Here is a 21259-nt window from a genome sequence, read left to right as displayed (position 1 = left end):
TACAACAATTAAATATATATATATATCTTATGATTTCACGTGATTTTGAATATTATTATTTTTTTTTTTATTTTTTTTTTTTTATTTATTACTAAAGTATAAGTAGAAAAATCTATGTACGTATTATTGTTAAAAAATATTAAAATATATAAATCTAAATATATATGCGTAATACAAAATGGTATCATTTTTTAAGACAGCAATATGTATTTTAATTTTATTTCTATGCTTAAATGAAAAGATAGAATGTTCTATAAACAATAATGAAAACTTAGATGAAAATTTAATTTTATTGAACAATGCCAACAATGACAATATTGATCAACTAAAATCTATGATTGGAAATGATGAATTACAAAAAAACTTAACTACATTAGAAAAGCTCATATTAGAATCCTTAGAAAAGGATAAATTAAAGTTTCCCTTAGTAAACCCTGAAACAGAAACTTATTTGGATATAACAAAATTTAAGAAGAAATCAATATCTGACGCAGATGATAAAAGGTATTTCATTCCTACATTAGGATGTGATTTTTATAATATAACAAAATATGAAAAAATTTTAAGACAACAATTGATAGAAGCTTATAATTCAGATATATCAGATTCGATTAAAAGAAAATTACTTATTGTGAGAACATTGAAAACGATAAAACTTATGCTGATACCATTAAATTCCTTTAAGGAAAAAAATGATTTAAAATATGCACTTGATGAATTAAATAATGTATTTATTCATAAACCATCCAAAACAGACACAAAAAGTCCAATAGAGGATCATGAACAATTTTTCACAAATTTACTAACTCATGTGAAAGATATTAAAGAAACAGAATATATAGAGAATAAAGGTGAGTACATAATACTAGCAGATGATAAAATGGAAGTAATGAGTACAAAAGATTTCTTCTTTACAACTGATAGTGATATAAAATTTATGGAAGAATTAGATAGTTTATCAAATCAATATGGTTTAGGTTTAATTAGTCAACTTGGTCCTCATCTTATAGGTATTTTAGAAGATAAATAGGAAAAAGAATATACATAGATACAAACATATATATATATATATATATATATATATAATTTTTATTATATATATATATTTTTAATTTTTACAGCCTTAGGACACTTTACAGTATTAAAATTGGCTCTTAAAAATTATAAAAATTATTTTGAAGCAAAATCTACAAAATTTTTCAGTTGGCAAAAAATTTTAGAGTTCTCCATGTCTGATCGATTTAAAGTTCTTGATATGATGTGTGACCATGACTCTGTATATTACTCAGAGAAAAAACGTAGAAAAACTTACTTAAAAGTAGACAGATCTAATACGTCTATGGAATGTAATATATTGGAATATTTAATACATTATTTTAATAAATATCAATTAGAAATAATTAAAACAACTCAAGATACTGATTTTGATTTACATGGCATGATGGAACATAAATATATAAAAGATTATTTCTTTTCATTCATGTGTAATGATCCTAAAGAATGTATTATTTATCATACAAATCAATTTAAAAAAGAAGCAAACGAAGAAAATACTTTTCCTGAAGAACCTAATCGTGAAATGAGTGCATATAATTTATATTTAAATTATTATTATTTCATGAAACGTTACAGTTCCTATGGAACAAAAAAAACATTATATGTTCATTTATTAAATTTAACTGGACTTTTAAGTAATAAAAAAAAAATATATATGTGTGCGTATTTGTACAATGTCATATATATATATTATTATTATTAATTTTTTTTATTAGATTATGATACAAGAGCGTATGTCACATCACTTTATTTACCAGGATATTATAACAGTAATAAAGAAAAAATTACAAAATCCAAATAAAACACATCATATAAATAATTTTCTTATTATATTTTCTTTTTAGTTGTTGAAAGTTCATTTACTGAAGAAAAGGAATTTACAGTTTTATTTGAAAATCTTTTACAATGTAAAAATTAATATTACAAATATATTTAATATATGTATGTGTATTTATTTAACTCATTTATTATGTACTTAATATTTTTTTTCATAATTTTAGGTATTGAGAAATGTCATGCAGAAGAGACAAAGGTAAAATTACTAGATAGCAATTTCTTGAATGATGTTACTAAATGTGACTTATGTAAAGGAGCCTTCTTATATTCAAATTGTAATATAAAAAAATAAAGCCTTGTAAAAATATACAAAAAATAAAAACATATATATATAAATATATGTATGATTCATTGTATTATATATATTATATAATTTTTCTATTTTCTATTAGTGAAATTTGATAAGGTTCCATCCATGTTACAAAAATTTTATTTGTATTTAACTAAAGCTCTTAATTTACAAAAAGTGTCATCTTTAGTAAAGACTTTAGATATTTATCAGGATTATAGCAATTTCTTATGTCATGATGTAAACTGGTATACATTCTTATTTTTATTTAGACTTACAAGTTTTGAAGGTAATAAAAAATATATATAAATATATGTATATGTATTAATGTTACTTAATTTTTATTGATATATTAAATATTACAAATATTTGGAATTACTTTTTCTTTTTTCTTTTTTTTTTTTTTTTTTTCCTCTCAGAAATTGCAAACAAAAATGTTGCTGAAGCCATGTATTTGAATATAAAAGATGAAGATTCATTCCATAGAACTGTTACTACAAATTATTGGTTCCCTTCTCCTATAAAAAAATATTATACAATATATGTTAGAAAGCACATTCCAAACAACTTAGTAGATGGTAATATATATTATGCATATATATTTGTATTGAGTTATATGATATATTTTTAAAATTTATTTTTATTAATAACATTTTTTATAATATCCATTTTACTTTACAGTATTAGAGAAATCTCTGAAGAGTGGCACCTTAGAAAAGATGAAGAAATCAATCAAGTTTTTAGTTCATGTGAATTCATTTTTACAATTAGATTTTTTTCATCAACTGAATGAACCTCCTCTTGGATTACCTCGATCATATCCTTTATCGTTAGTTCTTGAACATAAATTTAAAGAATGGATGGATAGTTCTCCTGCAGGTTTTTATTTTTCAAATTACAATAATCCATATGTGAGGAAAGATCTACATAATAAAGTGGTGTCACAAAAATTTGAACCACCCAAAATGAATCAATGGAATAAAGTTTTGAAAACTTTAATAGAATGTGCATATAATATGTATTTTGAACAAAGACATGTTAAAGATTTATATAAATATAATAATATTTATAATATAAATAATAAGTTAATGTTGATGAGAGATTCGTTTGAATTATACAAAAAAAATTCTGATGATATTTTATTTTTTGCTGATATAATTAATTTAAGGAAATACCTTACAGCAACACCAACTGTTAAAAAAACATGGGATAGGGTTTATCACACCCTTCATAGTGTTATGGGAAATTCTGTAAACTTTTATAAATATGGTATAATATATGGATTTAAAATAAATACGGAGCTTCTGAAAGAGGTTGTTGATGAATTATTTTCAATTTATAATTTTAATACAGATATATTTACTGATGTTTCATTCTTACAAACAGTTTATTTGTTATTTAGAAAAATTGAAGATGGCTACAGAACGCAAAGAAGAGATGATAAAATAGTAAGTTAAAAAAAAAAAAAATAATATAATTTTGAATATTAATTTTTTTTTTTTTTTTTTTTTATTATAAAGAGGATATATTATGAATGAAGTATTATAAGTTATAATATATATATATATATATATATTTATGTTTTTATAGAGTATGAATAACGTTTTTTTCATGAATGTTGCAAATAATTATTCTAAATTAAACACCGAAGAAAGAGAAATTGAAATACATAATTCTATGGCATCAAGATATTATTCAAAAACGATGTTTTCTGCTTTTCAGATGTTATTTTCAACAATGCTAAGTAATGAAGTAGATCATTTGGACAAAGCATATGGATTAAGTGAAAATATCCAGGTAGCAACAAGTACGTCCGCATTTCTTACATTTGCATATGTGTATAACGGAAGTATCATGGATAGTATGACAAACAGTCTATTACCACCATATGCTAAAAAACCAATAACACAATTAAAATATGGTAAAACATTCGTATACTCTAATTATTTTATGTTAGCCTCAAAAATGTATGAAATGTTGAATTATAAGAACTTGAGCCTTTTATGTGAATATCAAGCAGTAGCTAGTGCAAATTTTTACTCGGCTAAAAAAGTTGGTCAGTTTATTGGTAGAAAATTTTTACCAATTACGACTTTTTTTCTTTATAAGAGAATAACTGAATTTACTCCAGGTGTGAAAGATAAACCGTATGAATTTTTCGTTGGTTGGTTGCCTACTCACCCCACATATTTCTTTTTTTATTTTTTTACTAACTTATATCTTGATTCCGGAAAGTTCTTTCCTGGAGGTTTTGGAAGTGCAATAAAAGAACAAACACAACACATTTCAGAAGGTACTTACGAACGTAAACCAGGAGTTCATGGAATTACTAGAAATTTTTTCGTAGAGCTTACTAATGGATTTATGTATGCGTTTTTATTTTTTGCACTATCGCAATTATATGCTTATTTCGAAAACGTGAACTTTTATATTACAAGTAATTTCCGTTTCTTGGATAGATATTATGGTGTGTTTAATAAATATTTTATAAACTATGCCAGAACTAAACTTAAAGAATTTACAAGTGATACTCTGATAAAATATGGACATGAAGCATATATAGCTATGAAGAAAGAAGGTTATCTTGGAGAAGTAATTTCTTCTAGACTTAGTCCTAAGAACAATATCGTGAAATATTTGTACGATAATAATGAAGACGTTAAGAATAATTTAAGAAGATATGATATGGAAAATATTCTTAAAAATAAAATGACAACATATGTAGATGATTATGCATTTTTTGATGATTGTGGTAAAAATGAAAAGTTTTTAAATGATAGATGTACTTCATGTCCTGTTTATGAAGATTCACATGAAGTAGGAGACAAAAATTTATTATCAGAAATTAAAAATATAGAAAACGTAGAAGATAAAAGTTCAACATATATTGACTTTGATAAATTATCCAAAGGAACATTAATAAACGAAGATGTAGATGTACGTGATGACGATGAGAAAGATTTAGATGTACCCGACAGTGAATTGATGATTACAAGATTGAATTAAAAAAAATATATGTAAATGAAACAGGAAATAATACTGATAATTTGTTCATAAAACATTATTTTTTAATTTATTATAATTATTATTTAATTTTTATTATATATATGATTTTTTGTTAGTATTATATATATATATATATATATATATATTATATATTATTTTTTCCTTTTCCTTATTTGATTTGTATTTGTTCTTTTTTTAATATTTATAATTTAATTTTTAGAAATTCTACTTTCTGTTTTGTTAGTATGTTTTTTTTTAAGTTTTTATATAGATAATTAATTTTTAGTTATTATATTTAACAAATGAAAAATATGAAATGAATTCAAATAAAAGAAAAACCATTTTTTTTCTTAAAATTTGTATATTATTGGTTCAGTTTATTTTATTTTTTTTTATTTTTTTTTTTGTAAAATATCTTTTTTTACTTTTAATTTTATAATTATGTCATTTAAAAAATATTTAAAGCTGACAATTCTTTAAAATTATTTAAAAGAATAAAAGGTTTGTTTTATTAAAGTATTTGTAAAAAATATTATATTATAATATATAATAAATATATATATTATAAATTTTTTTTTTTTTTTTTTGGTATGTGGATTATTAAAAAATATTAAAAAAGAAATATGAATATTGTGTGAGATCTTTATATTAAATCGATTGTTTCTAAGTTTAATTATGTATTTTTTTTATTTTCTTAAAAATTATTTACATTGTATGATTTTAATTGATTATACATCATAATTTGTTCATTTTATGAATATAAAAATTCAATGTGTAAAATATACTTTAAGTGAAAGTAATAATTTATGATAATATTATTATGTTATATAATTTATATTATAGGCAGTTATTTATTTTTTTAAAAAAGTTTTACATACTATAATATGTATCAAATACATGAATTAAAAAAAAAAAACATTATATATAAATAAATAAATATATATATATGTGTACATATGATTAATAATTATAACATATACAAACACTAAATTTACAAATTTTAAGTATCAATTTTTTTTTTTTTTTTTTTTTTTTTTTTTTTTTTTTAAGAATTTAAAGTTTGCACAATGACAGCGATCATATAAATAAATAATGAAGTTACTGTTAATAAGAATATAGATAATATAGGGTGAACAGACCAAAGGCCTTTAATAAAATAAAATAGTTGAGTAAGAACTGCAGATGTAATTCCTCCCGTAATTACGGTAAATAAAGAATTAATTATTTTATGTGTGATTGAATATAATGTAGTCATGAATACATCTTTATTAGTAAATATATATACAACTTTATTTTTTAAGTTATCTAGAGAATTGTTAATTTTTCCAATAAAATATTTACAATCTACATTTTTGTCTTCAAAAATATTTTTCATATATTTATAAACTACATTATTTTCATTAGTGAAAACTTTCTTATAATCTGTATTTAGTATATCATATTTATATTTTTTAATATTTGTATATATTTTATCAAATTTTTTCGATTCACACCATTTAGAATTAAAAAATATTAGTTCCTTACCCAAAATTTCATTAAAAAAGGATAGTCCTTCATCGGTTTCATTATTACTATCATTAGAATTAGTAGACAAATTATTATTAGGAGTTTGGTTATCTATTAATACAAATGTATCATATTCTGCCAAGGATCTACTATTTGTTATTATTGTGTATATATTTTGGCAATTATTTTTTATACATAATTTTTTAAAGGTGTCCTATAAAAAAGAAAAAATAAATAAATATATAATGAAATGTTCACATAAATATATATTTATATATATATATATAACTTTGTTTATATATTATAATTGTCTTACGTAATGGAGTAATAGCAAAACTATATATGTAATGCTTAAAATTAATTTCATATTTGAAAAAGACATTTTTGTTATATTATTATGTCATATATATATATATATATATATATATATATATATATATATGTTTGTTTTTTTTTTTAAGCTAAAATGTATATATGCAAAATATATAAGGAAAAAAAGTATTCTATATACATAAGTATAATTAACAAAAGAATATCAATATAAAAAATTGAGAAAAGATTTTATTTTTAATATGCTATTTAAATGTTTTTATTTATTTATTAAAAATATATTATATTGAAAGAAAATAAATTATTAAGATGATCGGTAATTATTTTGTATAAAACATTATACATTATATAGGAAGCATAATATTTTATAATTTTTTTTTCTTAACACTTTTAAAAAATGATTAAGGAAATTTTATAATAACTATAAATTTTCTATTGTTATTATTTTTGCTTGGATTTAATAAAATTATATATATATAAGAAAAAAAAATATATATGTTTTTTTTTTTTTTAGAGATACATTTTAAAATTATTTGTTTAACTCATTCTATTTTAATTTATTTTATTTTTTTTTGTTCTGTTTTATTCATAGTTATATATTTTAATATATAAATTGACTATAATTATAATTTAAAAAATATGAAAAAATTAAATTATTTAATTTTTTTAATTAAAAAAAAAAAAAAAAAAACCTCATATAAATATTATTATATCTTAAATGTGATATATATATAATATATTTATATATATTTATGTGAATATAAATTGGTTTTTCATATATTTTAAAATTTTGTTTCAGAATAATTCTTTAATATATATATAAGATATATGTATGTGGCAAAACATATTTGAATGAAGTATAATATATTATTTATTTGTACTATATATATATAATATATTTTTAAAAAAATGAAAAAAATTAAAAGAGATAATAGACCTATTTGAATTAATTATAAAATTATATACATTTTATATTTATATATATATATTTTTTTTTATATTAGAATAAATTTTAACAGAATACAAATTCAAAATATTATATAAAAATCTATAAAAATAAAATAGAATAATTTTTTTTTTTTTTTGTTTACATGTAATAAAAATAATTAAAAAAATGTTATTATTATTATTATTCAAATAAAATCTCAAAAAGAATTATTTTATGATTACATAATAAAAAAAATATTTTTTTTTTTTGAAGAAAATGAAATTTATCGTATAAAAAATAAATAAAATTTATATTTTTTTAAAGGAGGATGTAAATAAATTATGAAAAAGAAATTCGATGGTTAAAAATATAACAAGTGTACTTTATATTTTTATATAAATGTGGAATATGTATTCAAAATATTATAAAATATTAAAATAAAGAAATAATTATAAGTTAATATATTAATTTTATTCTTTTATTGAGAAATAAATAAATAAATATATATATATATTTTAATGTGTTGTATAAATAATGCGGATGAATTGATTTAAATATATTGATAATTATATGAAATTATATTAGTACATATAAAAATAAACAAATATTACATCAATATATATATGTAACATAAGAAATGTATAATTTTGAAACAATCATGATGTCTTTAATATAATATATATGAATACATTCAAATAGAAAAACAATTATGTGTACTAATATATAATTTTTCTTATCAATTTAAAGTGTAATGACAAAATATTTATCATAAAATTTTAAAACGTTATTAAAATTAATTTTATTGTTGTTCATATACACACACTTAAAAAAATAATTTTTCAATTTCAAGCAAATATATTCCTTGAAATATTGCTTTATTTATTCCTATTTTAAAAAGCATTTTCTTTATATATATATATATTTGAATGTAATTATAAATGGAGTTGTAAAAAAAATGTATATATATTTAAAATTACTAGTAATCTAATAAAAGTACATTTGTAATTCTTTTTTTTCTTTTAATATTCATTTTATGTCTTATTTGTTATTCATAGTGCTATATGAATAAAATGAAGAGAATAGGTACAATGAAACATTTGTTAAATAAGAAGCTATCACTTATAATTAAGATAAATAAAATAATTTAATATATATAAAAAAATATAAAAATATAAAAATAAATTAATAATAATAATAATAATAAAACAAAAGAGATACTTATAATTAAAAGAACCTATATGTGTATGTTCCAAGAACTGTTAAAATATTATGAATACACGTTAAAATAAATATACATAATAATTATTCAAATTTTTATTAAAAATGTTTATAATTATATTGATTAATTCATAACAAATTAATCCATTTTATAAAAAAAATAATATAATATTAGAAAAAAATTATATATATATGAAGATAGAATGAATAAAAAAAAATAGACATCCAAAAAAAGTGTGAACACCATAAGAATTCGTTGAATAATATATACTCTTTTCCTTAATTTTATTAATATATTTTAACACATAAAAATAATTTGATGTGAATTTTTAATTTTTTTAAAAGTCTAATATATTCGATATAAATCTTAATTTTGGCTTAACCTGATTATTTACGAAAAAATAAAATAGAATTAAATTGAAAAAAATAAAAAAAGGAAAAATTTTCAACCTTATATAAGTAACTATGAACATTTTTGATAATAAATAATATATTTTACATTAGAAAAAATATATGTATTATTGAATATGAATTTAAAAATAACTAATTATATAGACACAATTAACATAAATATATATATATTAATAATATTCATTTAAGGGTTTAATGTAGAAAAAATCCATTCTGTTTAATAAATACTTATATATTGGTATTGCCGCTATAGGGATACCAGCAGAAAGTATACATAAATTTGCTTTTATATCTTCATGTATATCAGATCTTTGGTTTTGAGCTCGACTATCTACAATTTTTTGTATAAAAATATTATCAAATGTTTTTAATAATAAAAATGCTCTTTTAAAAAATGATTTTTTCTCCTTATTATATATTTCTTCAGGTTCATCTACATTTTCTTCTATTAATTGTTCTAGATTATCGTATGTTTTTTTTACTTCTTCCTCTATATCATCATCATCATAATCATAATCATTATCGTTAGAATTATTAAATATATTATTATTTTTATTATTATTGTTGTTATTTTCTTTGTTTTCTTTCTTTCCCTTTTTGTCGCTTATTGTTATACAATTTTTACTTTCATTTAAATCATCTTTATATTTTAAATTTAATCTTGTCTTTCCTAAATTTCTTCTATTTTGTGTACTGTTTAAAGTTGCTAGTTTTCTATTTATTCTGTTATTTATTAAATTCTTTTTTTTATATATTCTTTGTTCAAAAGGGTTATTGTAGGATTCCTAAAAATGAATGTATATAAATGTGCATATGAATCGGTGTAAAAAAAAAATTATACCATTTGATATAAATATATCTATTTATAATAATAAATATTTTTATGATTACCTTTTCTATGTAATTACAAACAAATAAGCACATAAAAAATAATAAACACTTAATAGATATAACAACCATATTTATACAATATTTGGTATATGCATAAATAAATAAGTATACAAATAATATATATATATATATATTTATGTATGAACGTTAAAAATGTTCTTATCAATAATAATGATAATACATAAAAAAAAAGAAATCTTTTTTAAAATAAAAATTACGTAATGAATGTCCTATATATATAAAAGAACCTTATATTAATATAATTACATATTGAAAAATATAATATTCTTAATAGAAATATAAATTAGAAATTTTATATTTAATTTATTTTCATATTAAAATATGATTTTATATTATTAAATATTTATAGTATTATATATTTATATTTTAGAAGAAATTACATCAGGTATATATATTTTTTACATATATATACATATTTAATATATGAATATGATAATATTATATTATCTATATTATTATTATATTATACAATTTAATTCTAATAAGAATAAAATAAATTATTAATATTATCCACAGTTAAACTATAATAATTATATAAATTAATTATAATTACATTGTATATATATTATATAAATGTAAGAATTATATTTTATATAAATCCCTTTTGTTATATTATATAAAATGCTAACTTTTAAATAATATATATTAGATAATTCGATGTGAACATAAATTTTATATTCTATGGGATATATATATTAATATTTAAAGATATACTATAATTCATATATTTTTCTCTTTCTTATTTTATTTATGAACATAATATATGTATATTATATATGTATATATATAATAGCATTATAGGAATTAAATTAAATACATAGTATTTAATTTATAATTATACTTTTCTTATTTATATTCTATATATATATATAAAAGGTAACGTTGTATTTTATTACTAAAATAGGATTATTTATTTATTATAGATCCATAAGGAGTTTCTGTATTATATAAATATAACACAAAATAACAATTGTAAATTTTTTAATGTTTTTGTAAAATAGTAATATATTAGAATTCAACATATAAATCTAATATATTTCAATTTTCTAGATTAAAAAAAATGAAGTAATATTAATTTAGATATTAAATATTTCAACAATATTGTAGTATTTGTGTAATTTATATATATATATATATATATATATATATATATATATATATATATATATATATATATATATATATATACTAAGAAATGAAGTTTAAAATATATATGTTATATATATAATTTCTTTTAGAATATTATTATAAAATAAATAATTATTAATAAAATATAAAAACATGTCATTTTATTAGTTACATAGAAAAAAAGATTTTTTTTAAATATTAAAAACAAACAAATAACGAAATAATAAATTAATTGTAAAATTAGCATGAGGGATAATAATATAAAATAATGTAAAATTTATAAATATATATATTTATTAATAATAGAAAAAAATAAAAATAAAAAGGATTTTTAATTTCATATAGGAAAAATAAATAAATCATTATTCATATATAAATATGAACTTTTTTTATATTAATATATTTTTGTTATTTGTTTCCTTAAGACTTTTTATATCATTATATAAGGTACATATAAACAAAATACATATATGAGATTATTAATATTCTCATAATTGTGTATGCATAAAATAATATTAATGAAATTAATATTCAATGAAATTATATATATATATTTATATTTATTTATTTATTTACTTACAGGATTGTAATAAAAAATATATATATACAAATGAAATATATAATAGTTTTTTTAATTTAAAAATTAAAAGATCTTTAGCTCAACATGGTAAAAAGGAATCTATGAATCGTGCCTTAACAAGAAATAGTTTAACAAAAGAAACAAGATTAAATGATAAATTGTCAAAACGAAATAATGAAATTGATACAGATAAAAATGGACACAATATGTATGAAAATTTACAGGATCAAAAAGAAAGGAATTATGGAGTAAATAAAACATTAAAAAATGAATATGAAAAATACAATTTAAAGAATACTTCATCAAAATCAATTCATTGCATGACAAGATTGAAGAACTGGTTATACAGAAAAATCTTTAAGGAAAGTAATTTTTGGATATATATGTCAACATTTACAGGTGTATTCGGAGGTGCTGCAGGTGTTAGCATGTTTTCTACCATATGTGTAGCTGGTGCAACTACTGTAGCTGGTGCAACTGCAAAACTTGCAACTTCTCTTCTTCCGGCATTTGGTGGTCTTTGGGGTGTCTTTGCGTTTCTTATAATATTATTAATTTTAGGAACATGGATGCTTGTTACATGGTTATGGCAACACAAAGAAGTATATAATGAAACATGTGGAAAATAATTTGTTATATCTATATTCTTGTTAAAGGTTTTCAGTTATACTTTTAATAAATAATTAATGAATTAATATATTAAAATAATTTTTTATGTTCTAATATTCTATACAACTATGTTAATTTATACTTTTTAGTTAATAAAATAAAAAAAGGAAAATTTCTAATTTTCTATATATTATTTCAATATATGCATGAATTGTCTTTTTTGTTTTCTCTATTATTATATATCCGTCGTTAATTTTATTAATAAAATTAATAAATTCTATAATTTATTATTTATTAAAAATATATATATATTTAATATGTGTAATTATATAATAAATATATTGATATGTGTATGTTTTAAAATTCTTAAAATATGAATAATATTATTTTTATATTAAAAATAATTTTTTTTTTTTTTCTTTTAATTAATTTTAAAATAATAATATAATCCGATCTTTATATATAAAAAAAAACCTTAATTAAAAAGAAAAATAATGTTATACAATTTAATAAAAAAAATATATATAATATAATATTCTTTCTAAAAATTGTATAATTATAATACACTTAAATTTATTTTTATCAATATAAGGAAAGTGAAAAGGAATACATAATGTATTATTCTTAGATATATTGTCTTTTCGTCAAATAAATAAATAATAGTTGAAAAGGAAATATATGTATATATTATTAAAAATAATAAATATTAAAAAGTACATGACAAAAATACTTTATAAAGAATAATAAAGACATATTACTATAATTTACCATAAATATAATAATATTTTTATAAGTCCATAGTATTAATAATTTTAGTAATATAAATATATATAATTTAAAAAATATATAATTATTAAAAGACTAAAAACAGAATTAGTGACATAATTTAATATTAATATTATTTAATATGTTAATTGTAAAATTAGAAAACACTATTGTTTTCTTTTTAATTATTATATTATTATATTTTTCCCTATATATGTAATGCATATATAATATAAAAACTTAAATACCATAATGTTTATTTGGTTAGAAATTAAATATGTTTGAAATATGTACAAATATATCAAATTAAAGAAAATAAGTTTAAATATTTAAATCATATATATATATATATATATAATATTTTGTTATATTTTACCAACACACATGATATATTTAAATGACAAATTTGAAGATTCATATTATTACTATTACAACATATTTATAGAGATTGCATATGATATGATTTCATACTTTATAATTTTAATTTATAAATGTATATTTAAGATTTATATTAAAACACTATGTATCTATATAATAATATATTATGTTTAATAAATATACAAAATAGTTAATGATATATATTTATTATAATTAAAATATAAAACAATAATCCTTATAAAGAGGATAATGTATATATTATTTACAATGAAAATATATAAGAAACAAAATTAAGAAGAAAATATTATATATCAAAAAAATACATATTAGAATTCTTTTGTTTTAAATAATAACGTTTATATGAATATAATAATTATATATTTGGAAATTATTGAAACTATAAAAATTAATTATATTATCAATGTATTATATGATATAGAATACATTTTGTATATAATAATAAAAAGAAATATATTACATTTTTTAAATTGTACTTTATTGAGTATTTGTTTTTAATGGCTTTATATAATATATCACATCTTTAAAGTAATATTTCATTTTAGTTATATATTTATCAAAAAATTTTTGAATAGGAACAATTACTTTTTGAACATGTTCATTTTCTAAAATACCTGATTTTTTTATTACATAATATAAAAATACTAAAAGTATTATAACAAGTATAACAATTATTATTGCAGCTACTACTTTTGTAGCAGGATCAGGAGAAGCTGATGCTGCTGTACATGCTGCCTCTAAAAGTTTTAATTTTTCATAAAATTTCATAGAGTTTGCACTAGTAGCAATAGCACCAGAAGAAACCTGTAATGTAGTACTAGATTTACAAACAGCCGCCGAGAATTTTGAAAAAGCAGCAGCATATTTAATACAAACAGCTGGTGTAGCAACGATTGAATGTATAGATTTTCCTATTCCTGCTAATAAACCAAATCCAAATACATATCCTCCAATTTGATACTTATGAACTCTTTCTTCCAATATTTCATATAAAGAACTCCATAGTTCTAAAAATGATTTACTTTTCCTTTTTTTCATTTTAAAAATTTTTGGAGGTGACAACTCTATTTCTGGAATATTATTTATAAATTCAATAGTGTAGTATATTGTATTAGGTATTAAATATAAAATAAATTGGTATATTTTAAATATATTATCTTTCAATTTTGCAATTCTTAATTCTTCCTTTAGATATTCTTCATATAATTTATTTAAATGTGTAATATCTGGTTTGAACATAAGTCTTTTCAATTCATAATCAATCAATAAATCTTTCTTCCATCTATCGTTTTCTATTTTGTCCTTAATAATTTGATCTTTTATTGATTTAATTTCTTTAATTTCATCTTTTATATAGTTATTACATAATTTTCTTGTATCCATTATTTCTCGTTCTAAATTTTCAATTTCTTTTTTTATTTCTTTATCTTTTTTATTTTTTTACATTTTTTTTTTAATAATTTGAGTTTTTTTAATTTTTCTTTGATTATTAAATCTTTCATTAGTTGAATTTGTTCAAGATTTTCTTTTATATAATCAAGAGTTATTACATCTGGAATTGGTCCTACAGGTGATATATTAATGGCGACATTTTTTGGAGAAACATTATTAGTTCTAGGAATGTTCTGAAAAAAAAAGGGACAACGCTTATTAGTATGTTTTATAAAATAGATATTAAATAAAAGTTTAATATTATAAAATATATAAATATATATATATTTGTTACCGTGTGTGAAGATATAAATGTATCTAAAAATAAAGAGAAAAATAATATTTTTAAATATGTTAAATGCATATTAAATGTTTTATTAGTTTATTGTTATATATTTATATTGAAATAAATGTCTTCATAATGTTTTATGTATTATATGTATTTTATTTTTTATAATAATAATAGAAATTATACATTTAAAATTTTGGAAATGTGTAAAAAATTGTTGGCACATATGTAATTATATATGAAGAATGAAAATAATCTATGTCATATTAGATATTAGATAAAATGTAATTATTAAAGAAACATGTATATAATATAAAAATATTTTAAATATACATATGTTTTATTATTTATATTATATTTAAATGTGCAATATTGATATTATATTTAATGTACAAAAAAGGAAAAGAAATAGAATGTAATATAGCTCATGCGATATTTGTATTATTATACTTTTTATATAAATATACATTTATTATATTTATTATATTATTATAATTAAAAGTACATGTTGCTTTAATTTTTACAATTATATTATAAAAACAAAAATGATAATAATATTCTTTAAATATATTAATAAGATTATTTTTTGGATACATACATTTGTATAAATAACGTCTCTCATTTAACTGTTACTAAAAATATGCTTTAACAATTAATATATATATAATATTATATAATAATATTAAGGCATTTAAACAAATAATGATATTTCATATTTTTAGATAATTAAAAAAAATATTATATAGATATGTAATGATTTATATAATAATTGACTAATTATATAAATGATATTTATAAAACGATAAAGAATAATTGAATAATTACTATTATATATAAAACGTATGTAAATAGTATATTTAAAAATTTCATATAATATTAATAGTAAATATTTATAAATATTGAGCTAGTAATATAATTTAAAATACATTATAATATTACATATGAAATATTTAATAGAAGAAGAATAATAAATACATGTATATGTATAAGATAAAATATACTTGCTAATAATTTAATAAACTTAAATTGAAGTTAGATATTTTAATGCTTTCTTATTTTAAGAAAAGGTATGATTAATTAATAGATAATAATAGTTATTAGAAAATATTCTAATATTAAAAATGTTTATTTCATAGTTATTTCAAAAAAAAATATATATATATAATTGTATATGAGGTATGTTTCTTCTTATTATTATTATAGATGAAATCTATTTATTTTTATAATATATCATTCATTGATTTATATATAAAATATATTTATTTATAATAAAATAATATTTGTGTGTTTCTTTAAGAATCATATTTTAATTATGATTTAGAAGAAGACATATATAATATATATGAAACTTTTAATGAAATGTATTATAAATAATATAATTGACTTAATATTTAATAATATATATGTATATATACAAACAAGATAAGAATATTTTTCAAAGGATATCCTTTTGGAATAATGTATTAATTATATAATTTAAACTAGGTAAGAGAGAAAAAAAACAATAAATAATAATAATAATAATAAATAATATAAGAATGTGTAATATATAATTTTTAGATAAATGCATAAAAATATATAATATATATATTAATTTAAAATTTATATAATTTAAAAAGACTTAAAATGTTAATAAATACTTAGGTACCACTCTAACTGATATATGTACATATATTCATTTATAATAATTTTATTTTATTTATTTTAAATATATATTTAATTCTTTTTGTTTATATTAATAAAAGACGAAATATATTTTTGGATCAATTTAAATATATATTCATTTAATTATTACCTTTATATATTTTGTATATTATTTGATTATTGTCTTATATATATTAATGAAAACATTGTAATATGTATGTAAAATATTATTTTTGTTTCTTAATGTATTTTATAATACATTTATAATTTTACATCATGATATCTTACTATTATTTGTTTTATTAGTACATTAATTTTTGTATATAGTGGTAAAATACTATCTATAATGTATTAAAATAAAGTATATATTCATATCATTTAATCGTGGTAGAAATATTCGTATGTGTTTTATAATATATATTAGAAATATCAAGTAAATTAATTTTTATATGAATATATATGCCTTGAATAAAATTTTAATTTTTACTTAATCTAAATAAAGTTAGTAATATACATGGAAACGAAAAATGTATTAAAATGAGTTTAAAAGAATAATCTCTAATATTTAGTGTCTTAGGAATATATTCAACATATTACGTATCTGAAAATTTCTTCAGATTCATATTTTCTTGTACTTTATATTTATTATAAAGCATTCTTTTCTTTTCAAAATATTTAAGGCAACTAGAAATGATTTTACATTTATATTTTGAGTTATTTTTTGGATATTTGTTTTCCTTGTACTTTATTTTATTCGTATTTTTCTATTCGTTTAATTCTTGATTTTCATGTTTATTATTCAATGTAAGATCATAATATATTTTTCCTAATAATATAAAATTTGTTCGTCTAATGCGTTATCTTTATGATGCTAATTTTTAGATAATCGATTAGAATCATTCTAAAAGGAATTGGGGGAAAAAATTCTATTGATTATATATTTTATGTTCATAAAAGGATATGCAAAATAAGTATAAAAAGATTGAAATGAATGATAACAAAAGGTTTATATATATATATATATATATATATATATGATCATAAAACATAGAAATAATAATCTTACGATTAACATAAAATTCCATTGTGTAGTATATTATTCTAAAGAAAACAATATTAAAAATACAATGAATGTTTATTACTTTAGGAGAATATTTTTAAATTTGTTGAGAATACCTTAAAATTTATTATTAGTATTACTAAATGTAGGTTCATATCTTTGAACCTTTTTATATTAATTATTTATTCTTAAGAATATTATCATGTGTGAAAAAAGTTAAACAATGTTTCCAGGATATTATAATATATATAGACCAATTTTATATGAGTTAAAAAGTGTAAATAATAAATTAGAAAATGCCATACATGAAAAAAAATATAAATATTCCTCTTATTTCACAATATAATAATATAAATTATAATAATGTATCAAACAAATTCACACTAAAGGTATTACATAATGTATTAGATAGTTTAAAAAAACGTTCATATGATGAAGATCTTTATAATATGTGGAATCATGTCTTGAATGTAGCTAAAAAAGTATTTGATCATATATTAAAAGATTTATGGCTTTATATAGAAGATTATATACTTAAATATAAATATCAATATTATCATATTTGCATTCAATATAATTATATCTGTTTAAAATCTATGTACATTACATAATATAAATTAATTCATGATATTGGAAAAGAACTTACATATACCTTTATTGAAGATACTCTTAATATTTATAGTTTAATTAAGGATGGACTTATCAATTGATGAAATCAAAAACATTATTTATTCATATATATAAAATATTATGATACATTAAAAAATGATTTATTTAATTAACATAAGACAATATTTACAGAAAAAATGAAATATGTTAAAAGATTAGATATGTAAACTGATATTTTATGTGAATGATAATTATGTTGTTTTTTTTGAATACATAACAGGACAAATATGGAAAACAAAATGAATATAAGGTTATATATATATAAATATTTATATGAAATAATATATATATATAATATATGTTTATATAGAACAGATAAAAATCATTTTTTACGATAGTATTTTGTATGCATATTAATTTATAATAACCCAATGAATTATTTTTTTATATTATAATAACAAATGTTTCTTAAAATATACTAAAATTTTATATCGTACATCAATATATATATATATATTTTTTAAATCATTTTAAGGTTTCATAATATTTTATTAATATTTATAATAATATAATTACATTTATGATAATATAGAATTATAGTAAGTTTTATATTTATTAATTTTTATAAAATAATATTATATTGTAAATTGTTTTGTTTAATTAGAAAAATTACAAATTATTTATGTTTATTTTTTTATGATTTTTTGTATTCTATATATATGTCTTATATTTTTAAACCCACATATATTAATATTTTCATTTTTAAATGATAACTATTAAAGAAAATTAAAAATATATCTATATATATATAAATAATATGCAAAATTATATTTTAAAATATGAGAATGTAAATTTATTTTTAAATATTAACCTAATAAAATGGATGAATATATTATTAATATAAATGCATAATATGTAATAGTACTAAATATGGAAAATAAAAAAATAATTTCTATGTATAAATATATAGATTTATTAATCTACAATGTTTTAAAATTTAAAAATAAAAAATGTATATTTAATTATTCATTATTATTATCAAGTGATCTGTTATAAATTACATTTATATATATATATATATATAATACAAAAGAAAGGTATATTATAAAGAATAAAATTCATTTTTTTTCTACATAAAATTACATATATAATAAAAGGATCTAGATCCTTATTGTATATTCTATATAAGGTTATTATATTTTTTTTTTTTTTAATAATTATTTAATAATATAGAAATTATTATTTTAAATGGAAAATATGTATATATAATTATTCATTTATATTCTATTTTTTAAAATTTTAATATTATTTCACGGATTGTTCATATTATTAATTGTTCCTTCTTTGACATATATAAAATATATATATATATATATATATATATATATATTCTTATATTTAAAATATAATTTTTATATTTTATCATAATATTAATAAGAAATATAATAAGAAAAAAACATGAATTATTTTGAAATAATAAAAATAAAATTAAAAAAAAAAAAAAAAAAAAAAAAAACAATATATATATAAATAAATGATATATATTTTTTTATATGATTATGTAATTTCTTAAATTCTTTTATTTTTTTTAATTCAATATTTGTAATATATTTCATGTAATTTTCATGCAAAAAAGAAGAAAATAATAAAATTAAAAAAAAAAAAAAAAAAAGTAAATATATATATATATATATATATATATATTATACTACAGGTAAATTATTATTCAGATATTATGTATATATATTATATAATTATTTATAAAAAAGATGATTTAATTTTCCCATATATTTTATATTTTATATATGTTTTCATTTCAATTTCTTGTGTATTAAATTTTTATATTTATTTTAATTTCCATTTTAAATATTATTTATTTCTACTATATATATATTAAAAAAATTCTGGATATATTTTTATTACAGATTATATACAAATTAATATATATTTAAATAAAATTTTATATTATTTTTTTATTTACCTAAATGTATTCTATGTACCCAATATTTCAATAGTTTACAATTTTTTTTAGATTAATATTATATTTCATATTATTAATTTTTTATATGAATATATGATTAAAAATTATGTATTTTTATTAATTTAATTTTTTTTTTCTCAGTTAATAATTTATAGGCAATATTATTTATTGTATTTATTATTATTATCCTTTTTTAGTGTACTTATTTTTTTTCCGAACTTTAATTTTTTATGTATTGTCATCTATAAAAAAATTATATTTATATATTTATTTT

At 17.2% G+C, this 21259-nt stretch overlaps 6 protein-coding genes across 6 annotated transcripts; 3 read left to right on the top strand and 3 right to left on the bottom strand.

Moving 5' to 3' along the window:
• Window positions 1-178: 178 nt before the first annotated feature.
• Window positions 179-5188, top strand: PADL01_0010600 (cytoadherence linked asexual protein 3.2, putative; the record flags this gene model as incomplete). Its single annotated transcript, XM_028680352.1, has 9 exons — window positions 179-1010; window positions 1128-1691; window positions 1773-1826; window positions 1902-1964; window positions 2058-2168; window positions 2286-2471; window positions 2602-2760; window positions 2864-3630; window positions 3773-5188. 9 exons carry the CDS (start codon window positions 179-181, stop codon window positions 5186-5188), a joined length of 4152 nt encoding a protein of 1383 aa, XP_028541130.1.
• A 1045-nt stretch (window positions 5189-6233) lies between these two features.
• On the bottom strand, window positions 6234-7076 carry PADL01_0010500 (Plasmodium exported protein (hyp13), unknown function; the record flags this gene model as incomplete). Its single annotated transcript, XM_028680351.1, has 2 exons — window positions 6234-6908; window positions 7011-7076. The coding sequence occupies 2 exons, from the start codon at window positions 7074-7076 to the stop codon at window positions 6234-6236; spliced, it is 741 nt and encodes a 246-aa protein (XP_028541129.1).
• A 2675-nt stretch (window positions 7077-9751) lies between these two features.
• PADL01_0010400 (Plasmodium exported protein, unknown function) lies at window positions 9752-10541 on the bottom strand (the record flags this gene model as incomplete). Its single annotated transcript, XM_028680350.1, has 2 exons — window positions 9752-10366; window positions 10473-10541. 2 exons carry the CDS (start codon window positions 10539-10541, stop codon window positions 9752-9754), a joined length of 684 nt encoding a protein of 227 aa, XP_028541128.1.
• Window positions 10542-11553: 1012 nt separating this feature from the next.
• On the top strand, window positions 11554-12830 carry PADL01_0010300 (Plasmodium exported protein, unknown function; the record flags this gene model as incomplete). The annotated part of the gene is made up of 3 exons (XM_028680349.1): window positions 11554-11558; window positions 12047-12068; window positions 12204-12830. 3 exons carry the CDS (start codon window positions 11554-11556, stop codon window positions 12828-12830), a joined length of 654 nt encoding a protein of 217 aa, XP_028541127.1.
• Window positions 12831-14448: 1618 nt separating this feature from the next.
• PADL01_0010200 (Plasmodium exported protein, unknown function) lies at window positions 14449-15766 on the bottom strand (the record flags this gene model as incomplete). Its single annotated transcript, XM_028680348.1, is given in 3 exon segments — window positions 14449-15403; window positions 15418-15596; window positions 15698-15766. 3 exon segments carry the CDS (start codon window positions 15764-15766, stop codon window positions 14449-14451), a joined length of 1203 nt encoding a protein of 400 aa, XP_028541126.1.
• A 2925-nt stretch (window positions 15767-18691) lies between these two features.
• Window positions 18692-19006, top strand: PADL01_0010100 (Plasmodium exported protein (PHISTa), unknown function; the record flags this gene model as incomplete). The annotated part of the gene is made up of 1 exon (XM_028680347.1): window positions 18692-19006. The coding sequence occupies one exon, from the start codon at window positions 18692-18694 to the stop codon at window positions 19004-19006; it is 315 nt and encodes a 104-aa protein (XP_028541125.1).
• Between the last annotated feature and the right edge of the window lie 2253 nt (window positions 19007-21259).

The sequence above is a fragment of the Plasmodium sp. gorilla clade G2 genome, assembly GCF_900097015.1.
Source record: "Plasmodium sp. gorilla clade G2 genome assembly, contig: PADLG01_00_11, whole genome shotgun sequence".
Taxonomy (NCBI): Eukaryota; Apicomplexa; class Aconoidasida; order Haemosporida; family Plasmodiidae; genus Plasmodium; species Plasmodium adleri (nom. inval.).
The sequence above is the reverse complement of the archived record's forward strand: the minus strand, read 5'-3'. Positions and strand labels throughout refer to the sequence as shown.